Source organism: Thrips palmi, unplaced genomic scaffold (assembly GCF_012932325.1).
Source record: "Thrips palmi isolate BJ-2018 unplaced genomic scaffold, TpBJ-2018v1 HiC_scaffold_12, whole genome shotgun sequence".
Taxonomy (NCBI): domain Eukaryota; kingdom Metazoa; phylum Arthropoda; class Insecta; order Thysanoptera; family Thripidae; genus Thrips; species Thrips palmi.
In genome coordinates this window covers 8,198,380-8,223,409 of record NW_023144623.1, presented here as the reverse complement: position 1 = coordinate 8,223,409, position 25,030 = coordinate 8,198,380, and the positions used below count along the sequence as shown (strand labels likewise).

The 25,030-nt window shown below is 50.4% G+C and overlaps 4 protein-coding genes across 7 annotated transcripts; 2 read left to right on the top strand and 2 right to left on the bottom strand.

The window, feature by feature from the left end:
- Positions 1–5,025: 5,025 nt before the first annotated feature.
- On the bottom strand, positions 5,026–9,119 carry LOC117640138 (general odorant-binding protein 56d-like). 2 transcript variants are annotated; one of them, XM_034376401.1, is made up of 7 exons: positions 8,980–9,119; positions 7,436–7,520; positions 5,714–5,778; positions 5,591–5,626; positions 5,396–5,498; positions 5,229–5,293; positions 5,026–5,126 (listed from the first exon to the last, which is right to left on the bottom strand). In XM_034376401.1, exons 1-7 carry the CDS (start codon positions 9,025–9,027, stop codon positions 5,073–5,075), a joined length of 456 nt encoding a protein of 151 aa, XP_034232292.1. In that variant the 5' UTR covers positions 9,028–9,119; the 3' UTR covers positions 5,026–5,072. The 2 variants fall into 2 exon arrangements, with proteins under 2 accessions (XP_034232292.1, XP_034232293.1); XM_034376402.1 differs by lacking the exons at positions 7,436–7,520; positions 8,980–9,119 and adding an exon at positions 5,863–6,013.
- Positions 9,120–10,983: 1,864 nt separating this feature from the next.
- Positions 10,984–13,458, bottom strand: LOC117640137 (protein Mpv17-like). The gene is made up of 4 exons (XM_034376400.1): positions 13,122–13,458; positions 12,895–13,010; positions 12,591–12,812; positions 10,984–12,508 (listed from the first exon to the last, which is right to left on the bottom strand). Exons 1-4 carry the CDS (start codon positions 13,192–13,194, stop codon positions 12,350–12,352), a joined length of 570 nt encoding a protein of 189 aa, XP_034232291.1. The 5' UTR covers positions 13,195–13,458; the 3' UTR covers positions 10,984–12,349.
- A 192-nt stretch (positions 13,459–13,650) lies between these two features.
- LOC117640136 (60S ribosomal protein L8) lies at positions 13,651–16,266 on the top strand. Of its 2 annotated transcripts, none has more exons than XM_034376399.1 (6): positions 13,651–13,763; positions 14,313–14,451; positions 14,746–14,887; positions 14,959–15,177; positions 15,252–15,454; positions 16,156–16,266. In XM_034376399.1, exons 2-6 carry the CDS (start codon positions 14,314–14,316, stop codon positions 16,222–16,224), a joined length of 771 nt encoding a protein of 256 aa, XP_034232290.1. In that variant the 5' UTR covers positions 13,651–13,763; position 14,313; the 3' UTR covers positions 16,225–16,266. The 2 variants fall into 2 exon arrangements, with proteins under 2 accessions (XP_034232290.1, XP_034232289.1); XM_034376398.1 differs by having other exon boundaries at positions 13,706–13,805.
- A 479-nt stretch (positions 16,267–16,745) lies between these two features.
- On the top strand, positions 16,746–25,000 carry LOC117640030 (ATP-dependent RNA helicase bel). Of its 2 annotated transcripts, XM_034376218.1 has the most exons (11): positions 16,746–17,047; positions 17,783–17,855; positions 17,947–18,045; positions 18,968–19,470; positions 19,657–19,875; positions 19,960–20,355; positions 20,441–20,600; positions 20,698–20,879; positions 20,957–21,234; positions 21,316–21,434; positions 21,595–25,000. In XM_034376218.1, exons 1-11 carry the CDS (start codon positions 17,003–17,005, stop codon positions 21,693–21,695), a joined length of 2,175 nt encoding a protein of 724 aa, XP_034232109.1. In that variant the 5' UTR covers positions 16,746–17,002; the 3' UTR covers positions 21,696–25,000. The 2 variants fall into 2 exon arrangements, with proteins under 2 accessions (XP_034232109.1, XP_034232110.1); XM_034376219.1 differs by lacking the exon at positions 17,947–18,045 and having other exon boundaries at positions 16,747–17,047.
- Positions 25,001–25,030: the final 30 nt, after the last annotated feature.

The following is a 25,030-nucleotide window of genomic DNA, read 5'->3' as shown; positions in this document are numbered from 1 at the left end:
ACGAGCAGCCAACGAGTGCGAGAGGGACAGAACGGTGGTGGTCGGACTGTCGGCCGGCATGCAGATAACGCGCAGAAGAAGACGGAGCGGGGAGCAGGTGGAGCTGCCCGCGTGGGTGGATGGAGGGCTCCGCGGCGCCACGTCGGGGCGTCCGGAGCCAGATAAAGCAGCGAAGCGGATGAAAAATCGCGCGGCGCGCGCCTTCGCCGAGCCGGCCAAACCGCAAAGGAGACTGCGCCAGGCTTAGCGGCGGCGGCGAGCCCTGGCGGCGAGCGCCGGCAGGCGAGGCAACCCGGCCGCCGCGGAGTGCGCGCGCTGCCTACCCTCGCGGCGCACCGCAGTGGGCCAGAAGACCGGTGGAGGCGGTCAAAACTCTAAACGCGTTTAGAGCTCCAGAGTCGCTAAATGGGACTCGAACCGAACGTGTGACGCCACCTATGGATTGCTCTCCGAACGAGGAATCCACTGGTAGGGTCACACGTTCGGTTCGAGTCCCATTGAGCGACTCTGGAGCTCAAAACGCGTGTAGAGTTTTGGCCGCCTCCACCGGCTTCTGGCCCACTGTGACGCGTCGTCGTAATCAGAGCGTCGGCCGACTCCCTTTTAATCACCCGATGGGCGGCGCCACGCCGCGAGTCCTGCCGAGGAGTCCTGCCGAGTCCTGCAGGCCGAACCGCGCTGTAGTTTGTAATTACTTCGCCGCGCCGCCACGGACCTCGGACCTCTCGCTCGCTCTCACGCGCGCTTGCCCACTCGCCGGAGGAAATTCGCGCGTTTTGTCGAGTGGAGGGGAATTGGTGTGTGTGTGTGGGGGGGGGGGCAAGATTGTTGTTGCTGCTTTTTTTTGTTTTTGTTTTTTACGCCCCTTCCGCCTTTGCGGGGAGAAACAAAATAGAATGGACCGGACGAATGGGCGACGCCGAGGGAAAAGAGGAAGGTGGGGGGGGGATGAAGGCGAATGCAGGATCCTTGTAGTCAACACCTTGGCGGCGTCCTGTGGGATAAGGACCTTTGTGTGTGTGGGGGGGGGGGCTGTAAAACCGTGACGGCAAGGATGCATGCAGCTGGCGGAGAGGAAAAGAGCTTGCATAGAGCAACAGGCGCGCGCCGCCGTGCTGATATGCCGCGGTGCCGCGGTGCCGCCGTGCCGCCGTGCGGTCCCCCAGCGGTCCCCGAGTCCCCCGTTGCCGATCCCGCTCACTTACACCGCGGCTTGGCGGTGCATGTGCACGCCCAGATACGGGCCGAGAAGGCCGGGACAAGTTTGCTGTTTGGAGAGGCGATGGGGAGGGGGAGGTTGGAGGGAAGGGGAGGGGAGGGGCAGCGTGGCCGCGGGCCGGACCCACCCGGCTCAACCCGGCGCCGCGCTCCCACGGTGCTCTCCTCAGGATATGCTTTGAAGGCAGTAGTCCGTGGCTGGACGGGGCGGGGCGGGGCGTGGCAGGGGCGGGGCGCCCCATCTCGTTGTCATGCTGCACTCCCATCCGGGACTCCTCCACTGCGACAAAGGAGTGCCCCGCGGACAACTATCGTCCGAGAAGTTCGACGCCTGCCCACGGCACTGAAAGGAACTCAGATCCCGAGCATTTCCTGGAGGAAGGATGACATCAAAGGATGTCCGCGAGTGTGTCCTCTGTGTGTGTGTGTGTGTGGGTGGATGGGTGGGTATCAACCTCGGTAGCAACTTCCACTGCAGTGCCACCCGCAGCCCAAGCTGCAGTCTTGTTTCGTTTCTGCGAGTTGTCAGTGAAGAAAGGCGAAGAAAGGGTCACACACATTGTGAAACGCGGATGATGCGTTCGGTGGAGACGATTGGCTGCAAGACCGGCGTGCCGCGGCGTGCCGCTTGAGGAACTGGAGGCAGACGAGCTCTGGCCCACTGTGTGGGGGCGGGCGGCACGGGGCGGCACGGGGCGGCTCGTTCCAAGACGAGGACCCACTCGGCGTGATTACGAGACAGAGCGTGGGCGGGCGAGGCCCGTATTTGCATCAGCCACGTATGGAAATAGGAATCCACTCGGCTGCTGCACCCCCGCAGAACCCCTTGTTTATCGACCACGAAAAAACGGAAACAAAAAGCGTTTGAAACCGGTTCACCGGAAGCAAAATACACGCTTCACAGTGGAGGCGCGGGTAGCCCAGCCGCAAGGACGAATCAATGAATGACGTCCCGTGGGTCGCGCGACAATCACGCCAGTTGGCGCGCCAGGACCGTCTCTCTCGCACTGCTGCGTGACGGCCCCGCGAGTGCGAGAGAGACAGGGCGACCAGAGCGCTGTTCAGAGTCGCGGCCCGCGCGGATTGACGCGGGGTCATTTCTCCTCGGCTCCTTAATTGGGCCGAGAGGAGTTGAGCGGAGCAGCGAGGCATAGAGCGAGACGGAGCGAGGCACAGGGAGAGAGAGAGAGAGAGAGAGAGAGAGAGAGAGAGAGAGAGAGTGAGAGAGGAGGCACAGAGTGAGGCGTGGAGCGGGACAGAGCGAGGCACAGAGCGAGACGGCGAGGCAGTGTGCCAGACGGACGCCACACGGCACACGTCGGCGGGCCCGGCCCGGGGCACAGACCCCCCGCGGGCCGTGGCCGTGCCCGTGATTCACGGGAGGCAAACTAGCGCGGAATTGCGAAGGTGTTTTCGGGCTTGCCGGGGCTTGCCGTGGGTCCCGAGAGGACGGCCTGGAGGAGGCTGGCTTCGCGTGTGCCGGAGGGACTGTGGCGATGAAGACTGCCACTCGGTTTTGGCCGGGCCGCGCTGGGCTTGACGCAGAAAGGAAAAAGGCGGGATAAAAGTGAGCGATTTAAAGTGCCAGTAAAAGGAACTCATTCCGACGAGGATGCGACCGCCGGCGACGCGCAACGCCTTCAATTTACGGTGGCGGTGGCCGCTCGGCTTCGCGCCGCTCCGCGCGGCTCCGCTCGGCTCTGGGAGTCGTATTCGGAACGGATAAACTCGGCGCGGCAGCTGAGCCGACCGGCAGGCATTCCACCAGGCGTTCCGTCAGGCAAAGCAAGACGGCGACGGATTCGCGTCGCTGTCACTGTCTCTCTCGCACCTGTACGGGGCGCCCCCGGAGTGCGACAGAGACAGAGCGACGGAGTCCGGAGCCATCCTGCCGCGCGCCAAATGGAAACGGCGTCGTCGGCCGCGGCGGCCAGTGTTGTTGGCAGTGTAGCGCAGCGCCCTGTTTAAAGGCCCATCCCAGTTCCCTTTTCCCAGTGTGCCTTCCATTCGGCCCCATTCACTGCATTCAGGTCCATTCGGCTGCCGGCTACTTCGTTTGGACACGCCAAGCACCTCCTCGACGCCGGCGGTGGCGGGGCTGGCGGGGCTGGCGGGGCCAGAGCGTCCCGCGGGGCCCGGCCGCTCTGGGGACCGAGACCGGCGCCAAATCGCCCGCCCGCGTTCCAACTGGTTCCAACTTCCAGCCCCGCCCGCCACGCCACCCAGGCTGTGCAAAGCCAGTCAGGCCAAGCCGGAACAGCCAGCCAGGGACAGCCAGGGACAGCCAGGGACAGCCAGGGACCAGCCCGCAGAGCGCCTGCAAGGTGCGGGGTAGGCAACGCGGGTACTCGGGTGCGCCCGCGCTGCCTACCTGCACGGCGCTCCCGCCGGCCGCGCCGAGCGGGCCTCCTGCTTCCTCCGGTTCTTCTTCTTCTTCCGCTTCCCTTTCTTCTTCTCCTCCAGCGAGCCCCATCACACCCGCTCGACCTGCTCACAGCAGTCGATGTTTCCCGCCCATATTGCAAAAGTTGGTCGTTGAGCGCGGCGGCGCGGCGTCCTGCCGATACACGGCTCTCCTTGTGTGGCGCGTGGCGCGTGGGGTGCGTGGGCCGGAGCGTGGCGTAGCTGCCCAGCACGCTCATTCCGAGTGGGCGGTCTTTCTCTCTCGCACCCGTGGGGCGTCCCGCAAGGGCGCGAGAGAGACAGGTTAGCAGTGTTAGGGACTCGGGACCCGTCGGGACGGCCGCGGGATTAACCTGTTGAGGGCCTCGCCAATAACACGGCCAAGCGCGACGCGCCGCGACGCGCCGCGACGCGCAGCAGCAGCCCGCCGATAATGAACGCCATAAGCGGAGGCCACATCGCTTCGTCTCTCTCGCGGCCCGGATAACCCCTGCGAGTGCGAGGGAGGCAGAGCGCGGCGGAAAGGCACTTTTTGGAATCGGAGTTTGCGCCGCCCCCGCCATCTCGTTTTTACTTCGGTTCGTCGAAGCCGCGCGAAGAGCGCAATCTTTGTCCCCGTGTGTGCCCCCCACCACTGGCTGACCTCTAGCTACGCGCGCAGACAAGCGGGTCGCTCTACGTAGCTCTGCGTAGCTCTGCGTAGTGTCACGTCACCGCGTCACCGCCCTGCCCGTTGCGTCGCGTCGGGGTTTGTTATTATTTTTACTATCACGGCGGAGAGGGGTGGAGAGGGGAGGGGCAATCCACTCAGACGCGGCGACACTGCGTGCGTGCGGCAGAGTCGGCATACCGGCACGCCAACGACGTCAACAACGTCAACACGGAGTAAAAAGTGTCACCACGGAAACGCAAAGCACGCACGCCACGTCGCGCAAAGGAGCGAGAGAGACTGGGCGACGCACGCCAACGCGACGAAAACGACTCTCAGTCTGCTGGGCGGCTGACGTCAAGGGCCGATGCCTTCCCAGCTCATTTAACTGAAACTGTCATGCATGGCAGTGGGGCGAGCGGACCGTGAGTGTGTGTGTGTGTGTGTGTGTGAGGGTGTGTGTTGTGGGCGCAGCAGGCACAATTCCGAGCCAACGATAAATGCGTCAGCAGCGCCTTGGTGCTCGTTTGCGAGCCGTGCCCTCGTCGCGCTGTCGCTCTCGCACCCCTCCGCGACGCCCCGCGAGTGCGAGAGAGACAGCGCGACGAAAGCGTTGTTCTGAATCGCTCAGTGCTGATAGCCCGATGTGGGACGGCCCGGAGAAGTTTTGGAGCAGCCTGGCCCTGGAAATCCATTGCCTCAGGACATCTTCTCCGGGGTGAGTGAATTCTCATTCGAATCAGCACCACAAGTCATTCGGCTTTCATGTTTTCTTATTTAAAAAAATAATTAAAAGTAACAATTACGCTTCTTTTGTGATGGTTCTGATGAGATTCTTGCAGTTTTCCTGGTACATCTGAAAGAAAAAAACAGGCAGATGCCGTCAGTTTGGTTTAACGAGGTAATCTCGAAGGCCGTCGTCCCGTCTCAGTCACGCGCAAGCGACGCGTGCACTCACCTTCTCGTTCTCCTTGTTGTAGCACTGGTCCACCTTGTAGGCCTTCTCGCAGAGGTCTGTCTCCCCTGGAAAGAAGGAAGCAGAGAACAATTAGCGGCAACACACAGGCAGACATGCGGACGGGCTGGCTGGACAGACAGGCGAGACAGACAGACAGACAGACGTACCATCACCCAGGCACTTCTCGGCAATCGCCTTCATCTGTTCCTGCTGTGAGGGATGGACCAGGGCGCGCGACCGCTCTGGGTCGATTTTACCTTCCTCGGACATCTGCAAACGGACGCAATTCGTTTAAGTCTGACACAGTTATACGAAATATTGTGTGTTTTTTTTAATCAGAGAGGAGAGGGGAAAAGACTTACAATGCCCACTCTCTGCTGGACGCACTTCGCGAAGCACTGGAAAAAGTTTGGATAGTTTAAACAGGGGTGACATGAAAACCATTAAATGCCCAATTTGCTGCAGGTTTGTTTCAGTTCTCATACCTTGTACGCCCTCTTTTGAGTTTCATCGGACGGTAGCGTGCTCATGCAAGCCTGGTTTAGTTGGTCTAAGAACAAAATAATAGTGAGTTTTGAAGTCGATTATTATTTTTCGATTTAATTTGCCTTGCCATTTCAAAGACACTACTCACCTACTGACAGTTTGCTCGTCTCCTGGCATTTTTTCAACGCCCTCTGCACGGCGGCAGTGGCGTCGGCCTCGGCGTCGGCAGCCACCTGGACACACAGACATGGGCGAAAATGAAATTTGGTTTGCATGGAGAGGCGTCGTCAGATGCCATCGGTCGGTATCGGCTCCACCCAAAGTGCGGGCTTGGTAATGCTGGGTGTCGAAGCCCCGTCCGCGCCGCGCGGGCTGGCCGCTCACGCCGGGGCCCCGCCGGGCCCCGGGGGCTCAGCCAAGGCCCACCCATGAGACTAGGGGTAATGGACTCGCAACGGAGCTGGCCGGAATCTCTGCTTTGCTAATTGTAGTTCACTATTTCTCCGACTAAATATGCGAGTTTTGAGATGGCTCGGGCATTTTTGGAAAGAAGACATCTTAAAGTATGCCCTAAATTCAAAAAAAATTCAATTTTCCCACCAGGGCTTGAACAGTAACAGCTTCGCCGTTGCGCTACTCAAATGCGCAGGGCGACGGGCATGGTGCCAGGGGCGACGCAGGGGGGGCGCCTCTTCAACTCGCGCTAGAAGCTTCCCGATGCCGCAAAAGTGATGGGACAAGTGGTGCACCTTGATATATGTCGAAGACAAACTATGTCCCATCACTTTTGCGGCATCGGGAAGCTTCTATCGCAAGTTAAAGATGCGTCCCCCCTGCGTCGCCCCTGGCACCATGGCCGTCGCCCTGCGCATTTGAGTAGCGCACTGTTTGCTCGTGGCGTTACAAGTGTAATGAAAAGAGGTTGGCCCCACCGTACTGACGAGTCGTACGTCGGAACTGTACGGCGCACCATCCCTCCATGGTGCACGGGATCCAGGGCCATACCCTTCGGTATGACGGGCCCGGCCCCCCTCCACTGCCGACGCCGACCCCCCACCACTCCTGTCCATACCCCTCAGAGGTATTGTCCATACGTCTCAGACGTATGATCTCTGACGTAGGCGCGCAAAAGCTTACTCCGTGCCCCCTCGGGGCCTCGAACCCGCTACCTGCGGCCCTTGAGCCGCGCCGCCTGACCACCAGACCACCACGCTCCGTGAGGGGAGGCGACTCCGTTGTCTACCACACTCCGCCAGGGCGGCGGGTCCGGCGACGAGGCGCGGGCTCCGGGGAGGCGGGGCAAATCCCCACTCCGACCACGCCGCCCCCTCACCCTGCCCCTCTCCCCCCTGAGTCATACCGATGCGTACGGTCATATGCCAAAGCCATACGCCACCACCAGGGTATGACCATACATCGATATGGCCTTACCCGCCGTACAGAGAGGAAGGGAAGGACTTACAATGCCCACTCTCTGCTGGACGCACTTCGCGAAGCACTGGAAAAAGTTTGGATAGTTTAAACAGGGTGACATGAAAACCATTAAATGCCCAATTGCTGCAGTTTGTCAGTTCTCATACGTTGTACGCCCTCTTTTGAGTTTCATCGGACGGTAGTGTGCTCATGCAAGCCTGGTTGTTGGTCTAAGAACAAAATAATAGTGAGTTTTGAAGTCGATTATATTTCATTTAATTTGCCTTGCATTTCAAAGACATACTCACCTACTGACAGTTTGCTCGTCTCCTGGCATTTTTTCAACGCCCTCTGCACGGCGGCAGTGGCGTCGGCCTCGGCGTCGGCAGCCACCTGGACACACAGACATGGGCGAAAATGAAATTTGGTTTGCATGGAGAGGCGTCGTCAGATGCCATCGGTCGGTATCGGCTCACCCAAAGTGCGGGCTTGGTAATGCGGGGCGAAGCCCCGTCCGCCGCGCGGGCTGGCCGCTCACGCCGGGCCGCCGCCGGGGCTCAGCCAAGGCCCACCGCGATGGGGCCGATGGGGCCGATGGGGCCCACCCCGCGGGTAAACACGGTGGTCACGGCCGCCATTGCGCAACCGCCCTCCTGAAGGCTCATTCCGCAGCCTCTGTCTCTCTCGCACTCCTGCGGCACGCGCCACGGGTGCGAGAGAGACAGAGCGACGTTGTTTGAACTCGGCCGCCGCGGTGCTGCCCCTGGCCGCTCCGAAGCAACGCGCGGTCGGCGAGGCTCGCGGCTCGCGGCTCGCGGTGCGCGGAGGGACGACGCCGCGGCCAGCCACTTCCGCTAATTTTACGATCGCTTTATGCTACACTTTGGTTCCAGCGGGAGGCGGGTCAGTGCCCCCGCGCGTCCGCGCGTCCGGGATGAAAAATAAAAAAGGTCATACTGCCGCAGTCGGCGCCAATTCTCGGCGGTTGACCCCGCCGTGCTGCTGCCGTGCTGCCGGCGGCATGCCGCGGCCCCTGGACGCCAAGCAGGAGGAGAACGAGACGAAGGAGATGCAAAATATGCAGGAGGAGAGGCAAAGAGAGCCGCGCGCCGCGCCGAGGATATTGGCATGCTTGGACAGTAGGACGGCACGGCGTGGCGGGCACAGCGGGCATGGCCCAGACAGGCTTCTGTAGTCTGATTCCGAACAGTGTATCACCGCGCTGTCTCTCGCCGCTCGGCCTTTCTCGCACCCCAACGGGACACCCCACGAGTGCGAGAGAGACAGAGCGCCGAGGCCACCGTTCGGCATCTGCCTGCGTGCCCCCCGGCCCGCATTTGATAACGAGAGGCCGAAAACTCTCGCGGGGAGTCCGTTACGTAAATGACCGGGCAGAGCGGGGCAGAGCCGCGCCTGCTTCTCGCCTCTAGCCCGCTGCTTGCGGTGGGACCGCGAATGAGGCAGTGTAGGGGATGAACCGCCAGCACCAACGCCGTTGCGCAAGCAAACTAGTGTCCGTGCAGGCCACTGACCCACGGCTAGGCGCGTCGCGCTGCGTCGCGCGCCGCCAAGTCGCGCTCATTTCTGGCGGCAGAGACAACTCGCCGCTCTCTCCTCTCGCGGGCTCGGTAGTTCCGGCACCCGCCGCTCCGGGGGCAGGCGGCAGCACTGGCTGGCGCGGGGCGCGCACCGCGCCTCCACTCTTCCAGCACTCCAGCGTGGGCAGACTCGGCCGAGAGTCGTTTTCGTCCCTCTGTCTCTCTCGCAACCCTACGGAACGCCCCATGAGTGCGAGAGAGACAGCGAAGAAAGCACTGCTCGGAGTGAGCCCCGGACCCCGCTTGCCACTCACCAGGGCCGCGGCCAGGAGGACGGCGAGGGCGGCGACGGCGAGCTTCATGTCGAGGCGCTCGGGATCCGCGGCGGACTTGGACTGTCGCGAGGAGGCGACGGCAGGCCTTATTTATAGACTGCATTGTGATATGGCAGTGTGCTGGGCTTCGCTTGCTTCGCTTCGCCTCTTCGGCGCTTCGGCCTGGCCGTCCCGGTCGGCTCCCCACTCCGTGCCACTCCGTGCTCTGCGTCGTGCTCCTCGATATGACACTTTTTGCCTCCCTCCTTCCCCCTCGGAAGCCTCGACCGCCATGACGGGGCGAGAGAGAGGAACCGATAACCCTTCCTCCTGTCAACGTTGGCCGCGCCAGATAGCGCAAATTCGCGTTCCGCGTTCCGGGCCTGTGGTCTCAATTTTTCTGCTTTTTCTATTTCGCGATGATGGAGCACCCAGCGCAGCACGCGGAAGTTGCCGCCGCGTCGCGAGAGGAAGTTTCTGGTCGTCTTGGGCGGATGCGCGGCGGCCGGAGGGGCCGCGGGGCGTGACCCCGTTTTCTAATCGCAGCATTCGAGATCTCGCATCCTCGCAGGGGCAGCGGGAAGGTACAGTAGCCACGCCTGACCTGCCTCAAAGGAGCTAATGCGCGTGTTTAGTCGTTAAGTACCAGGCGTGGGCTGCCGCGACGCTGCCATGTGTTTATTCCCTCTGTTTCTTCGACTTTGTCCGGCGGGCCGTTGTCTCTGTCTGACGGGCCAGCTGGCTGATTCCGAACAAGTCGCCCCTGTCTCTCTCGCTCTCGGGGGGCCGAGCGTGGGGTGCGAGAGAGACAGAGCGACCGTGCGCAGACGGGTCAGCCGCCGCCCCGTCCCCGCGGCGCGCACGGCCGTGACTTGTTGCTATTCACACGATTGTCAGCCGAATCCATTTTATCTGAGTAACTCCTGGCTTGGAATTCCCTGAACAAACCGACCGCCACTTCACCACCGCGCGGCGGGCCAGTGCCCGGCAGGCTGGGGTCCAGCGATTAGTCACTCAGCCAATTACACAGGCCTCGGCCCCCCAAGGCCCGAAGGCCCGAAGGCCCCCCGGTGTAACGGCCGAGGGGCCGACACACTGTGCATGCCTCCATTACGTCTGCGGTCTGCTTTTGCTTTGCCAGCCTCGGCACAAACAGCTTCGGGGAAAAGACGTGAGCTGTTCCGTCCTGTTTCATTCCATTTTTTTCACTGTTTTTTTTTTGTGCTTGTTTTCCCTGTTTTGTCAGTTGTCATCTTTGTTCATGACGATAATATCGAGTCGTCTGCGCGGAGTGCTCTTCGCATAGCGGCCCAGCGAGCCCCCGCGTCGGATCGGTGTTATCTGAATAACCGGAACAGTGTTCCATCAGCCATTCCTCGCAATGGCACGCACTGGCTGAGCCGACGCTCCCCAGCGCCGGTCGTGGGTTCAAATACCAGCTCGGCAGAGTGCTCTTCTTCTCTCTCTCTCTCTCTCTCTCTCTCTCTCTCTCTCTCTCTCTCGCCCGCCTCTCGCCATGGGTACCATAAACTGCACAGGTGTTACGGTCTGCTACCGCCATACTGTACCATTCCAGGCCCGGGCTACACTCCGTCCCTGTCAGACGGGTTCAACTGCCAGAGCTGGAACACAGAGCATCCCTGCTGGGCATGCCCAGCCTGGTCCAGGCCTGGTGGGTCGCGGCCCACGCTGCCAGTGCCAGGCACCCGAGCCGTTTTATTAATAATGAAACCGAGTGGTCACTAGCCCTGCTCCAGCCGAGGCTCCAGCAGCCCCACTGCAGAGCTCTGCAGGGCTTTGCACGGCTCCGAAGCCAAACGCTCTGAAAAATGGATCACTATCGCCAATTAAGCAATGAGAGGGGGGCACTGCGCACAGTGGCGCGGTGGGTGCGGCGGGTGCGGCAGCACGGAGCCGAGAGCAGAGGTCGGAGCAAGCCGCCAACCAGCACGCCAGCCTCCTGGAAAAGGGGGCCACTTTCAATCAATCAATAAATGCCACGTGACAGTTTTGCAAACAGGCTGCGGTTTAATTGTAAATCCTGCCACCGCGTCAGGAAGGCACAGGCATGTTAATACACGGGCTGCAAGAGCCAACATGGTCAATTCATTTTCACTTATACATAAAAATACTTTGTGTCAAATGAATCAAAATAGACCACAACAATAACACAAACATATTTCTTGCCTAAAACAATATTAATCAATCCACTTTCATCTTTTCTCAAATAATGAGACAGCCTTAAGTTTCATTGTTTTTTTTTGTATTGTTTTTTTCAAACTTGGAAATAAATGTCCAGGTTCATTGGTTCTTGTTCAAAAGCATTAGGCAAATCAGAGCCAATAATTACACTAATTGAATAGTGGTGGTGATAACAGATTGTCAACTTCACCAAAAAATTATTAAGTACCTTAATTGTGCGTACTACAATGTAAAAAGATTCTCTTGTATCACAGCACACTGCAGATTTGTTTCATAAATGATTCATTAAAAATATCTTCTAGTACATGGATAGTCAGACAAACAAAACAAAAAATATATAAGAAGGCCAAACAATGAGAGAAACAGTATCACATACATTCGTACAAATTTATGGAGCAAAATGATCAAAAGTTCCAACTACAGCAAGAAAAAGGTACTTGACTTTAGTTCCATGTAAAAAGATCAACAGCAAAATATGAGTGTTTTGATTAGTAGAAGCTAGTTTGCTACACATTGTCATTAACATTTTCAGACTATGTGACTAATGACTAGTTAGTTTCTTTTTTGTTGTAGATTTTTGAAGAATACACAGAATACATTAATAAACAGTGTTATCACTTGAAATAAACTTCATTATCAGCAAATCTACTGTTAAGACTGCTATGAGTCTTGATCATGTAACACTATAAAAGCTGTACTCTGCAGAATACAGTCAAAATACTTGTAAAAAAGCATTGAATAGTTGTTATATAGGGACAACAGCATAATCTTATGACAAAATTCATCACCCACACTCTTTGTTTGACTGATAACTTACAAAATTACTATGTCAAAACTGTAGTCCAAAAATGATCCACAGTAATTGGAATGGAAACATCTACAGCATATCTCAATGGTATGTTGCATCATGTATCATATATCATTTAAGAAAATGTTAAAAATTACTTAATTAACATTGAAGATCAATTATAAAAATACTGATAAATGACACAATTACTCAAAAATCCTATGCACACAATCACTGAAAATTTACAGGCGAGTCTCAGAAATGTACTTCCTTGCAAACAACAATAGATTTTAGATTTTTGGAATAGTGATGAGTCAAAGCTAAAACTACCTATCTAAACATTTAGTAGGATTCACTGAACAAAATCTGAGTTTTGAACATTTACAGAGACTTCTTCTCCTGTTCTACTGCACCTGACTGACTTGAATTTGTTCTCCATGATAAATAAGTATTCCAAAATATAGCAACTATCTGTACCACTAAAACTCTGTATTGAAATGGTGTGAGGTAGAAGTTGAAGAGCTGAACTGCTGGCCATAGCTGCAACAATGTCATCAGAATATTAACAATGCATATTAAAAGTGAAATTCATGCAAAACACCAAATAGAGTCTATAAATAACCTTGTAATTGTTGATGAGAACGTCTGGATACGTAGAAACAAGTTGGTCTTGGACTTGTTTAGCATTCAGTCCCTGACTGAAGCCGATTGTGGATAACAGAATAACAATGAAAGATGGTGCAAAAAGCAGCTGATCAGCGCAAACCTTCTTCAGGAGAGCCTGGGTACCTGCGGCTCCAATGCGTCGTTCCATAAAACCATACCAAGTAAAGAGGGAAGGACCCTAGGGAAATAGAAGAGGATGAGGTAACAAAACAAGAAAAATTAAGGCCTCACTCAAAAACAAAGCAAAAGTTGATACCTACCACCAGACAAGTACCTATTGCACCAAATCTGGCAACACGCCCTAAATCAAGCTCAATTAGTTTGCGTTTGTCAATAACAGTTTGGGCTACAACGTCTCCTGTGGCCATTAAAATTCCTGTATGAATGAATAATGCATAAATGAGTGAAACAAAGAAACGTCACAAAAAATTTGTCACCAATCAGATACAGAAAGTTTTAAAAGACTATAATTAGTTATAAATATTACCTGTCTGGACAGCCTGAGATCCCATGGGATATCTACGGATTGCATTTTGGTAAAGAGACAGTAAAGCTCGCATCGTGAATTTCGCGATCTTGGACTGCCGACGAAAGTTCACGTTTACCTTCTGTTCAGATAATACTGGAAAGCTTACCAGTAATACAGTGACAGTATATAATGAGGAATCGTTCAAAAGGCACCCATCGAAATAGAGGCGTGCAAGAATTTTTTTCAGGTCTAAAGTACGTCAATTTTTTGCAAAATAACCGAAAATGCAAGCAAAATCAAAGACATGGGCAACAGCAGAAACGACTGGAAACAAACCGGTGAGCTAGTGGGGGAAATCTGTGAATAATGCCCATAGTGCCAACGTAGGGAAAATAAAAAACACATGGAGCCATAAAAGCCAGAGGGAATAAACACGTAAAGCCCAGAGAAATGCATATATTTTGCTTCTGTTCAAAAGATGTTTACATTTATCTAATCTCTTTCATTCCATGAGAACGTCACGTCAAAAAATATTATGATGCTGAATTTCTCTTACAGCGATTTATCGATCACTTCCTTGGGGGAGAAGAAAAGCAAGAGGACGAAAACCAAAGCCGTCGGCGGACGAATCCGTTTCCTTTCTTCAACGTAGTCTTTCAGGTGGGTACCGCATTTGCGGCGTGTTATCCAATTTTAATTGAGGTATAATTTTGCCATCCGTTGTTTTCGTCGAAATTCAAATTTTGATCGGAAGTCTGTTAATCCGTCAGATGTTAAATTTTTGTCGGAATCCCCGTTTTATTCCATCAAATATGAGTGCCGACTGGTTGACGTGCTTGTGTTTTGCACCGATCCTTCCCGCATCGCGTCAAGGTTTCTCCGGTCAATAAACTACTCTCAAATCGATTTTACATGTTCGGCCAATTATTTTCCTTTCCTGTGGACTTTGTATGAGTCAGTCGGAAAGTTGCGGACTTGGTACGAATTTTGTAAACATCGTGCCTAGCAACATAACCTCTCGCTCCCGCTTGTTGTGGATGCTGTCGCGGGTTTGTTAGGTTGTTTTCCGCGTCGACCGACTTTTTTGTCAGCCTGATGCGGCTCTCTGGGGCGTCTTTCGCACTCCCCGGTCACCTGGGAGAAGCCCGTCCTCTCATTCGGTCAGTTTGCGGCACGGTGCTTACAGGTTACCTTTGCTTGTGTTTGCAGGATGGGTCGTGTGATTCGCGCCCAGCGTAAGGGTCATGGGTCGGTGTTCACCGCCCATACCAAGCACCGCAAGGGAGCCCCCAAACTGCGTTCCCTCGACTACGCTGAGCGACATGGGTACATCAAGGGTGTCGTGAAGGTATGTCTGATTGTTGCCGCCAGCCCTAGGCAGTCCCTGTCGACTCTTGTCAGTGGCATCTCTCTCTGATTGGTTGTGAAGTTATCAAAGGAACTCTTACTGACACAGTGCCTGATTGGTTTGTCATTTGTCAATCAGTTCTATCCCTATCAAATATGGCAGTTATGGTATTGTCATGCTCTCTAGTTGCTTTCAATTGTCAGCTGATTTTGAAATGATTTTTGGAAATGATTTTCATGCAATTCCATCCTCTCTTCTCCAAATTAATGTCTTTATTTCTTATGTGTCCTGCAGGATATCATCCACGATCCCGGTAGAGGTGCTCCCCTCGCTGTCATCCACTTCAGGGATGCCTACAAATACAAGACCCGCAAGGAGCTTTTCATTGCCCCTGAGGGCATGTACACTGGCCAGTTCTTGTACTGCGGCAAGAAGTGTAAGTATTTAACACCTTCTCTGACCCTGTTTGAAAGGAGCCTGGTAACAATGTACGTTTCCTTGTTGCAGCTACCCTCCAGATCGGTAACGTCATGCCGGTTGGTGGTATGCCTGAAGGTACCATTGTCTGCAACTTGGAAGAGAAGACTGGTGACAGGGGTCGGCTTGCCCGTGCTTCTGGCAACTACGCCACCATTGTTGCCCACAACCCGGATGCCAAGAAGACTCGTGTGAAGCTTCCCTCTGGTGCCAAGAAAGTTATCCCCTCTGCCAACAGAGCCATGGTTGGTGAGTATCGTTCCTGCATTGCTCTTACAGTACTCTTTCTGCACTTTTCCTCATTGGTTGAATGCCCTATTCAGGTATTGTTGCTGGTGGTGGACGTATTGACAAGCCCATTCTTAAGGCTGGTCGCGCCTACCATAAGTACAAGGCTAAGCGTAACTGCTGGCCTAAGGTTCGTGGTGTGGCTATGAACCCTGTTGAACATCCCCACGGTGGTGGTAACCATCAACACATCGGTAAGGCATCCACAGTCAAGCGAGGAACCAGTGCTGGTCGCAAGGTGAGTTCATTTCTCTTAATGATGAGTGTTTCTGTTTTTATCAATTATTTTTTACACATTGCTGTGATGTTTAAGACATTTGAAAACCAAATTTTGTTGAGGAAAAATTTTTACTGAGCACTGTGTTACTTTCTATCTATTAAATTATTATTATTCTAGTTTGTAATTATCTGTGATAGTGACCACTATTTGAAATCAATTTTATGTCTAGATCCAACCTTTTTCTGAGCAATGTGCTTCTTAATGCTCATGGTGTCTTATTATGTCTTGTCTTTTCTTGTGTTGGTAAAGACTTAAGCATATCAAATTTTGTTGGGTTTCAAATTTTACTGGGCATATGTGAGCCAAACCTTTTGATGTTAAAGTTTTTCATTTTCTCTATTTCATTTTTTCACATTGCTGTGATGTCTAAGACATTTGAAAACCAAATTTCTTTGAGGAAAAAATTTTACTGAGCAATGTGTTGCCTTCTAGTATTTGTTAAATTATTACTTACGCTTGTAAGCTTAATGACCACATCGGAAATCAAAATTATGTCTAGCACCAACCTTTTCTAAGCTATGTGCTTCTTAACACTCTTGGTTGAATTAACAAGAAAATATAACTTTTTGTGGTTTTAAGTTCTACTGCGCTCAAGTAAACCCGAACCTTATGACATTGAATCCCTCAATTTTCCTAATCCTGTTTATTTATTTCCCCAGGTTGGTCTCATTGCTGCCAGGAGAACCGGTCGTATTCGTGGTGGCAAGAAGGACAAGAACGACGAATAGACTTGACACCCTTGTTATATATAATAAATACCAAAACCCAAATTTTTGTCTTTTCACTCAACACCTGATTTTCCATATAACACCTGGTTCCAAATCGAACTAAAGTACCCACACACAAATTATTTAGTGATTTGAATGGTTTGTTCTTTGGTTGATATGAAGCTCTTCCCAAGGCCCATGTATTTTTGTTATTCACATTTTACTGATGGGATTTCCTTCTGGGTGCCATTGAGTATCAAATCTGGACACAATGGAGTACAGAATAAAGAATGTTAGAACACCCACGAATGTTCGGGTCCGGGGTTCCTCTTAACCGTCAAATCCTCTCATACGAACCTCTGTGTTGTTCCATATAATTTACGCTCTTTGCCGCTTGGAGGAATGGTGTTAACAAGAAAAGACATTTCGACCTAGTTTTCCATTAGTATTCAAATCTCCCGCCCTTCGCACACTGCCCCTGTGATTCCAGGCAGTCGTGACAAAAACCTCACAAGTATTACTGTGGATACCCCAACGACTGTTATTGTTGGAATCAGTTAATGAAAACTTGTTATCAAATTGAGCCATTCAAACACCAAGGATTCCGTTCAAAATGAGAAATATGGCGTGTCCGTCTTGACGTCGAAAGAGACGTCACGCGTCTACCACGTAGTCACTGCTGTCTGTTCGTGTTCTTCTCCAAAGTTTAGTCAATGCTAGCACTCTTTGTGTGAGAACTTCTTGTGGAAAGGACGCTTTGAAAAGAGCTCCAAGAGTATACGTCTTGACTTATAGTAATATGAGTAATGCACCCTACCAAAATGGATCAGGTCTAGAGCAGCAAGTAAGTTTCCACTGTCCGAATTGACGTAAATTTACGAAGAGAAACCATTGAAGACGGGGTCCGATTTAGGGGTTACCGAGTAGGCCGTCCTTAAATGAAACTTCACTTTCTCCGGATGCCTTTTAAACATTGTTTCAATGGCATTTTCAACATATTTTGCTGACGTAATGGACTTGGGTCTTTAATACTCTGAAAGTTTTATGTTTGTCTATTTCCATTTTACGGCATTTACTCTGGATTCTGAATGGGGGAAATGTGCCGTGGGCTACGTGTACTGCCGCAATGGCGGCTCGGACGGGGGCATTGCTTGGCTTTCCTAGGAATTTCGCGACTCATAACCCGGTGTATTGCATCAAATTGTGAAACCCCTGATGCCGAGAATTTTGCTCTTTCAGCGGTGTGCCCAGCACGTACTTTATTAGATCTTTTCATTGAATGCAGAGTGATTTAATTTGGTGAAATGTCAAATATAAGGGAGGGCCTAGGGCTCGCCCGTCCTATTTGGTAACTCGTTGAATTTTCATAACCCTTTTGTCCCGAAAATATCTTATATTTTCTTTTTCCGCTGCGGGCATTGTCAAAACATGTTCAATCTAAATTTTTCCGTTTTTACAATTTAGTTCAACTTCTTAGATTTGCCTTAATACAAGAATATTTAAAAATTTTGTCACTTGAATTGAACAAAGTATGTTTGTTTCTGCTATTTTTTTTTCTAACTGTCATATTTTTCCACAGTTTGCTGGTCTGGACTTGCAGGAGAAACCGAGGGAGACCTATCGTCCTCCTCACCTGCGCAACAAACCTGCTGGTAAGTTGTGTTAAATTTTTGGGAGTTCCTTTGTTCAGAGCACATTATTTTAAGGCAATAGGTAGCTTATTGGGGGCATAATGTGTTCCAGTCAGTGACTCTAGCGGGGATCACAGGTCGGATTATTACGACAGTAGGGACCGAGATCGGGATAGGGACCGAGATCGCAATCGAGGTGGTGGCTACCGCAGTAAGTACATGTGGATGCCCCTCACTGGAGGAATTTTGTTGCGGCTAATTGGCATGTGGCATAATAGCACGACTTAGTGTAACAAGGGTTTTATTCACGAATTATTCTTTGGTTTTATCCAGTAGCAGAATTGCCTTCACTATACTAACTATCGATACCTATTATACTTCACCCTCCACAGCTCTGTATTGTGGGAGTGACTTTATCTGTCCCATTAGGAGGTTTTTAGTTGGTTTTTTGTTTGGGTATTTTTTGCTCATTGAGAATTCAGTAACCACCTGTAACCTTACCAAGTAATCATTTGTAGTGCCTGACTGATCCTAAGTACTGCTTGTCTTGATTTACTTACCCTTTTACCCTGCAGTTCTTAATAGCAATGGGTTTGTTGCTGGTTGTGCATGTGCGATCAAAGTTATTTGCAAAGAAAAGAAAACTTGAATAGTTAAAATTTCATTCATGTATCAACAGCAATTACTAACAAACTGCCATGATGTGGCTAGTAAGTCCTAGTTGTTTTGGATGGTAATGTTCTGAAGTATGCAATCCTTGCATTGATTGCGTTTTCTGCTGCATGTTAAGCTAGGCCACAATTTTCAAGAAGTAGCGTTAGTAGTATTATTACTATCATTAGTATTCTCATTTGAAGGGCACAACTACCTCTTATTTGAGTGGAGACTGTTCACTCATGATCTGATGTCATTAACCGGATATGTGCTGCCCACTTGTTGAGTGCTCTAAAATGCGGAGAAAGCGGCTTTCAAATCTTTCTAGCAGATATAGACGGACATGTATGAACCTACATTGTTGCACTGTAACTGTCACTTCCTGTAAAGTTGACGCTCTGCAGACCCCCTCTCCCTCCTCCCCTCCCCCTCGGCGAGTCCGGCCCCCTCTCTGAAACTTGTGCGTCTTGTGCTTGCAGGCGGCGGGGGAGGTCGCAGCGACGGTTACAGCGACCGCGGAGGAGACCGCGGCGGTGACCGCGGCGGCGATCGCAACCGCGGAGGCCGCTATGAGAACGGCGGCGATGACCGCGGCTGGGGCGGCGACCGCGACCGCGACTCCGGTCGTCGCGGCGATGACTGGGGCAGCCGCGGGGGCGGCGGACGTGGGGGCGGCAGCTGGGCTGAGCGCGGCGGCGGGGGCCGCGAACAGGAGCCGCCCCGAGGCAACGATCGCTGGCAGGAGCCGCCCTCCATGGGCTACCGCGATCGGGACGGTGGCGGCCGCGGGGACAGGGACCGCGACGACAGGGACCGTCGTGGAGGAGGACGCGGCGAGATCGACTGGACACAGCCGACGCCGCGCGACGAGCGCCTGGAGAACGAGCTGTTCGGCTCAAGCAACACGGGGATCAACTTTAATAAGTACGAAGACATTCCCGTGGAGGCGACGGGCGACAACTGCCCGAACCATATCAACTCTGTGAGTAGCCACGATGCCTTTCCTCACTTTCCAGCCAATGTGGTATTCTGAAGAATTTTTTGATGGTTCAGAATCCGTTACTGGCGTTGGCCTTCATTCATGTCTTTGCATGAAAATACTTTTTTAAATTTACCGACTGTGGTTATCCTTATGCTTAACTTGACTTATTTTTCCTATTCTGTGCAGTTTGAAGAGGTCAAGATGACTGACATCATCAAGACCAACATAGCTTTGGCCCGCTATGACAGCCCCACACCTGTACAGAAGTACGCTATTCCCATCATCATTGGCCAGCGTGACTTGATGGCTTGCGCCCAAACTGGTTCAGGAAAAACTGCTGCTTTCCTTGTCCCCGTGCTTAACCAAATGTATGAGCGTGGTCCTCAGCAGCCTCCCAATGCTAGGGTATGTATCTTAGCTTATTGCAATTTTCTAAATCTTTTTCCTTCAAAACCGGTACTTACTATTGTGTGCTTCAATTGTTTTCAGAACTACGGGCGTCGCAAGCAGTTCCCAATGGGCTTGGTGTTGGCTCCTACCAGAGAGTTGGCCACACAGATCTATGATGAAGCCCGCAAGTTCTCCTACCGTTCCCGCATGCGCCCCTGTGTTGTGTATGGAGGTGCCAATGTTGGTGAACAAATGAGGGAGTTGGACCGAGGCTGCCACCTCTTAGTTGCTACTCCTGGTCGCTTGTGTGACATGCTTGAAAGAGGCAAAATTGGCCTTGAGAACTGCAGATTCCTTGTATTGGATGAAGCTGACCGTATGTTGGACATGGGTTTTGAGCCCCAGATCCGACGCATTGTGCAGAAGAACAACATGCCAAATGTTGGAGAGCGTCAAACTCTTATGTTCTCAGCCACTTTCCCCAAAGAGATTCAGGTACTTAAGTTTAATAAAAATAAATTATCTAATTTTTAAATTTACTTGTACTGAAATTTATTAATGCTTTTTGTTATCTTATCAGATGCTTGCTAGGGACTTCCTGGATAACTACATTTTCTTGGCTGTTGGTCGTGTGGGATCAACATCTGAGAACATTACCCAGCGCATTGTGTGGGTTGAGGAGTACGACAAGCGTGAATTCCTCCTCGACTTGCTAAACTCCTGGAGAAATGAGCCCAACTGTAAGCGTTGCTCCTGTTTTAACCCTTAATTTTGTAATAATGCTGTGGTGATTTTTTAAAATTAATTTTAATGATATCCTTGTGTTTTGTTTAACAGGCGAAGAGTCTTTGACTTTGGTCTTCGTAGAAACCAAAAAGGGTGCTGACTCCTTAGAAGAATTCCTCCACAATGACGGCTATCCAGTGACCTCCATTCACGGAGACCGTTCTCAAGGTGAACGAGAGGATGCTCTGCGCAGCTTCCGTTCTGGGAGAACCCCTATCTTGGTTGCCACTGCTGTAAGTAGCTCTGACCAAAGTTTGACCGACTGCTGCACCAGTTCATTACAATAAACTCTGGATTAAATTTATTCCAGGTGGCTGCTCGTGGTCTCGACATTCCTCATGTGAAGCACGTTATTAACTTCGACCTCCCCTCCGATGTCGAGGAGTACGTTCACCGCATCGGTCGTACCGGCCGTATGGGTAACACCGGCAAAGCCACTTCCTTCTTCAATGACAAGAACCGCTCTCTGGTGCGAGACCTGGTGGAGCTGTTGGTGGAGACCAAACAGGACCTGCCAGAGTGGCTCGACAACATGGCCACTGATCCTCGCCAGCCTTCTGGCGGGCGACGTGGAGGCGGCGGCAAGGGGTGAGTTTTCCGGACTAAGTTTTGCCCTTCTGGCCGTCAGAAAGCCAAAGCTAACATTGTTGACATTTCTCTCTTTCACAGACGGTTCGGAGGCGGCGGTTTCGGTGCCAGGGATTACCGTACTCAACCCGGCGGCGGCGGCGCTGGAGGCGGCAGGCCGGGCGGCGGCCGCAGCTACGGCGGTGGTGGCGGTGGCTACGGTGAGTACCTTCCTTGAAATTCGACTCATTCCAGAAAGGTTATTGGAGTAGCCAGAGGATAAAGTTTGCTTTGCACCATTGGCGACTCTAATTTCCATCTGTTGGTTGGCTGCTGTGATGTAGCTCTCCTTGTTTTCATCTCCGTCTTTTTGTCTTCCAGGAAACTACGGTGGTGGATATGGTGGCGGCGGCGGCGGCTATGGTGGCTCTTACTCCTCTGCTGGCGGTGGCGGCGGTGGCGCCTCCGACTGGTGGGACTAAACTCTCCCGACTCTTCACTTCAAACCTTTTAGATTACTCAGTACCTCGACCAGTTTAAATAATTATGCTTGAACTGTGTGCGTACAGTATGGGTAAAATTTGTTGTTTCTCATTGGAAGAAGAGATTTTTCATGACTTATTGAAATCCTTTAGGATGACAGCTTGCTCTGGGGTTATTGTTTTGGCACATATCATGCATTACAGTATTTGGTCATTGAATTAAATGTTTTAATTTGTGGAACTGGTTTTGAGCAAATGATTTTGAGTGGTCAGACCAGATCCTATTCTGGAGTTTCCCTTGATTTTTGAGCAAGGGTTATTATAAACTCTATCTAGATACAAGTCTGTCTGTAGACAGCCCCCACCCCATTTTTTGTTATATGTCTGTTTTATATATACTGAAGTTGCCAAACCTTCCTTCAAGCAAGGTGTATTTCTCTTGACATGTCAAATATAAATTCAATGTTATATGTTAGTAAAGAAAACACTGCACTATTTACAGTTCTTCATGTATAAAATTTTGTTTGTTGGATAAAAAGAAAATATTTGTACTAAAGCTGTTTTCCTGTGCTTAAGCTGATTGTTTGATAACATTTAGTGTATAGGCTGCTTTTTCTTTTAAAGTAATCATGAAAGTGGGGGTCAGTTTCAGGTTGTGCCCTGGCTGTAGGAAGTAAAAGATATCCTCAATATATACTTTATTAGGTAATAATTGTATTGTCTCACCGCATTAAGGCAGGATATTTGGTCGCTTAATACAAGATCAATTGAGTGCAAAAGACAAAAGACAGGAAATTGACTTCTAATTGTTGCACAACATGTCATGTGTAGTTAAGTTTTAGAGCAGTTTGTTTGTTCCACTCATGTTATGTGTCGAATTTTTCTTTACTGGTTCCCACCAAAGAAGCTTTTTTTCTTTTTTTTTTTTACTTAAGTAGCTTATTCTAGATGTTTCCTTCGTGTCTAGGTCAGTGCTGGTTGCTTTACCTGGGGACCTAGTGCATGATTTATTTTTCTTTGTGTGCGTAGTTCTGGCCTGTTTTAGGGCTTCTTCAACCAACTTTTTTAAGAAAATTAAATACTCTTGTTTTTATATTTCATACTGTTTATCAAGCAAAACCACTTGAACAATGTTGGTCTAATGTGCAGTGGCTCGCCCACCTCTGACAAATTCCATTGCCCACAAAGCAGGCTGGAGCTGTCTTCCGAATATGTTTGTGAGCAGCCTTCTTTCTCTAACTCTTAGAGAGAGAGCTTTCCTGCAGCGCTTTTGTGTCTATGTCCAGCTCCCATATAGAGATGGGAACCCCTTTGAGACATCAAGTGTGTTTTATAGATTCTACCTTGTAGACTTCATTTTGTATTTATTCTCCACTTAGGAGCATGGTTAAGGTTTCATATGTACAGTATTGTACAAAGTCTACATTGATATCATAATAATTCATTTCTTAAATGCTGTTCATTTCATAGAATGAAGATCTTTGTACCAGATGTAATGCATTGCTATCTCGTATTATTTGTTGGTACAGAGTTATTGTGGTATGTGAACAAACATTCGGAGAAAAGCATGCATTCCAGTCAACCTATTAAACACCCCTCACTGACATGAATGATAAAAATTTTAATAATTTGTTTTTGTGCTGCACTTGTATGTTTGTTGTCTTCTGCATAGGATCAAGTACATTTCTGTGTGAGTGTGTGTGAGACTACTTGATTTAGACTTTGCTATATGTGATGTAGTCTGGTGTTGGACCATACATCCCAGCTGACAGGCTGATGAAATGGGCATGCGAAAGTTTTGTGCCCCAAAGCATTTTGCTGTCCCTGTGCAGAGTGTAAACACAAAATGACTTTTATTCACTTAACATCAGTGGCCATTCGAGTGGAATACCTACTCAAGAATTTGGAAGAGCTACTTGTTGTTGTTTTGTAGGCTCTTTGTGCTGTGGCTGGTGTGGCAGTATTTTTTGAGCCTTATAGTTGTGTATGTGCTACTGTCCTTGATGGATGTAGTGATGAAGTGATTGTCGAGGCCTGAGAGGCCAGAGCCTACTTACTGCGGACTCTGGAACTGTGGCTCAAAGAATAGTGCTTACTGTGTCAGTCGGAGGGAGACTGAATTGCAGTTCATGGACACAGAGAAGACAGTGAACCACACTCTTCTCCGTACTGTATTATTCTCCGTGAAGATGAAGCTAGTCTTGTCGGAAGCTCCGGAGAGATTATTTTTCTCCTCAATCTTCGTTGTTGATTTGTAAGAATTCTTTTAATGATTTGGATTAAACCAAGGAGAACAAATGTATAGAAATTAGGAAGCAACTGTGATAGTGAAGTGATCTGTTGTTTTATATATTTTTTTTCTTTCATAAGTCCATTTAATTTAGTACCAGTGACCCTGGTACACTTTAAACAAGCGAGCCTAATTAACAGAATCATTGAACTGCAATCGTACAGATATATAAAACAAACGATCCAGAGCCCTCACTTTGAATTTATTAAAGCACTTAAGATTTTATTTGATCAGAGGGTTCCTGATTTCCAAAGGAAATATGCAAATGTTTCTATAAGAACCTTTTATGTATTTCTTATTATGCCATTGTTGGCATTGTTAGATTCAAACAAGTCATCTTGTTAGAGAGGTATTTCATTTATCTATTTATTCTGTTGATTCACTGAGACAAAACTACCTTATTTATTGTCCTTGTGATAGCATACCCTGCAGTGTGCAGTCATTTGAACTTGAGTATATTCTTGTAATGCAAGGTAGGAGAAGCATATGAAGCTGTGATAGTAACTTTTAACTGTTTTGTATGCATTGCTTAACACAATTCAAGACAGGCGTGTGGACATGCCTGCAAAGTTTACACGGATATACTGGTTCAAATGAATCATGTTAAATCATTCTTAATTCCATTCTCTTCCACACAACCTCATCCTTTCAACTGTGAAAGCGTTCTGGGTCGTGTCTGCTGTGCCTTCAGCATTCGAAGATCAGTTTTAAAAGAATTTAACTATTCATTGCTGCAGGTATTATTAAAACTCAAATCGCCTTTGGAATAGTTTTCAAAATTTTTTGTTTTTCCCTCCCCTCTTCTTTTTAATTATTTACTAAAATATTGTATATCTGTGTGAAGGGTGTGTAACAGTGTGGTAACTTGTTTGTTATGACAGCGGAGATATTTCCTGTGACTGCAAGTCAGTTTAAGTCAAGAGTCTACTGTTTCTCAAACAGTGTGTGTAACATGGTATGACATAAGGGATGGCAAAAGAAAAAAATAAATATATCAGCAATCATACACTTAAAACTTTTCATGATTTCTCCCGTCTTTCCCCCA

What these genes read in the sequence shown, in the direction of transcription:
- LOC117640138 (XM_034376401.1), bottom strand. Translation starts at nt 9,027, where the DNA reads ATGAAGCTCGCCGTCGCCGCCCTCGCCGTCCTCCTGGCCGCGGCCCTG. An exon ending in GACGAGCAAACTGTCAGTAG is followed by an intron (nt 5,779 to 7,435) that starts GTGAGTATGTCT and finishes TTTTGTTCTTAG; the next exon opens with ACCAACTAAACCAGGCTTGC. An exon ending in TCCAGCAGAGAGTGGGCATT is followed by an intron (nt 5,499 to 5,590) that starts GTAAGTCTTTTC and finishes GTCCGTTTGCAG; the next exon opens with ATGTCCGAGGAAGGTAAAAT.
- LOC117640137 (XM_034376400.1), bottom strand. Translation starts at nt 13,194, where the DNA reads ATGCGAGCTTTACTGTCTCTTTACCAAAATGCAATCCGTAGATATCCC. An exon ending in CAATAGGTACTTGTCTGGTG is followed by an intron (nt 12,813 to 12,894) that starts GTAGGTATCAAC and finishes CTATTTCCCTAG; the next exon opens with GGTCCTTCCCTCTTTACTTG. An exon ending in TTCTCATCAACAATTACAAG is followed by an intron (nt 12,509 to 12,590) that starts GTTATTTATAGA and finishes ACATTGTTGCAG; the next exon opens with CTATGGCCAGCAGTTCAGCT.
- LOC117640136 (XM_034376399.1), top strand. Translation starts at nt 14,314, where the DNA reads ATGGGTCGTGTGATTCGCGCCCAGCGTAAGGGTCATGGGTCGGTGTTC. An exon ending in ACATCAAGGGTGTCGTGAAG is followed by an intron (nt 14,452 to 14,745) that starts GTATGTCTGATT and finishes TGTGTCCTGCAG; the next exon opens with GATATCATCCACGATCCCGG. An exon ending in CTTGTACTGCGGCAAGAAGT is followed by an intron (nt 14,888 to 14,958) that starts GTAAGTATTTAA and finishes TCCTTGTTGCAG; the next exon opens with CTACCCTCCAGATCGGTAAC.
- LOC117640030 (XM_034376218.1), top strand. Translation starts at nt 17,003, where the DNA reads ATGAGTAATGCACCCTACCAAAATGGATCAGGTCTAGAGCAGCAA. An exon ending in CCTGCGCAACAAACCTGCTG is followed by an intron (nt 17,856 to 17,946) that starts GTAAGTTGTGTT and finishes AATGTGTTCCAG; the next exon opens with TCAGTGACTCTAGCGGGGAT. An exon ending in CTGGAGAAATGAGCCCAACT is followed by an intron (nt 20,601 to 20,697) that starts GTAAGCGTTGCT and finishes TTTGTTTAACAG; the next exon opens with GCGAAGAGTCTTTGACTTTG.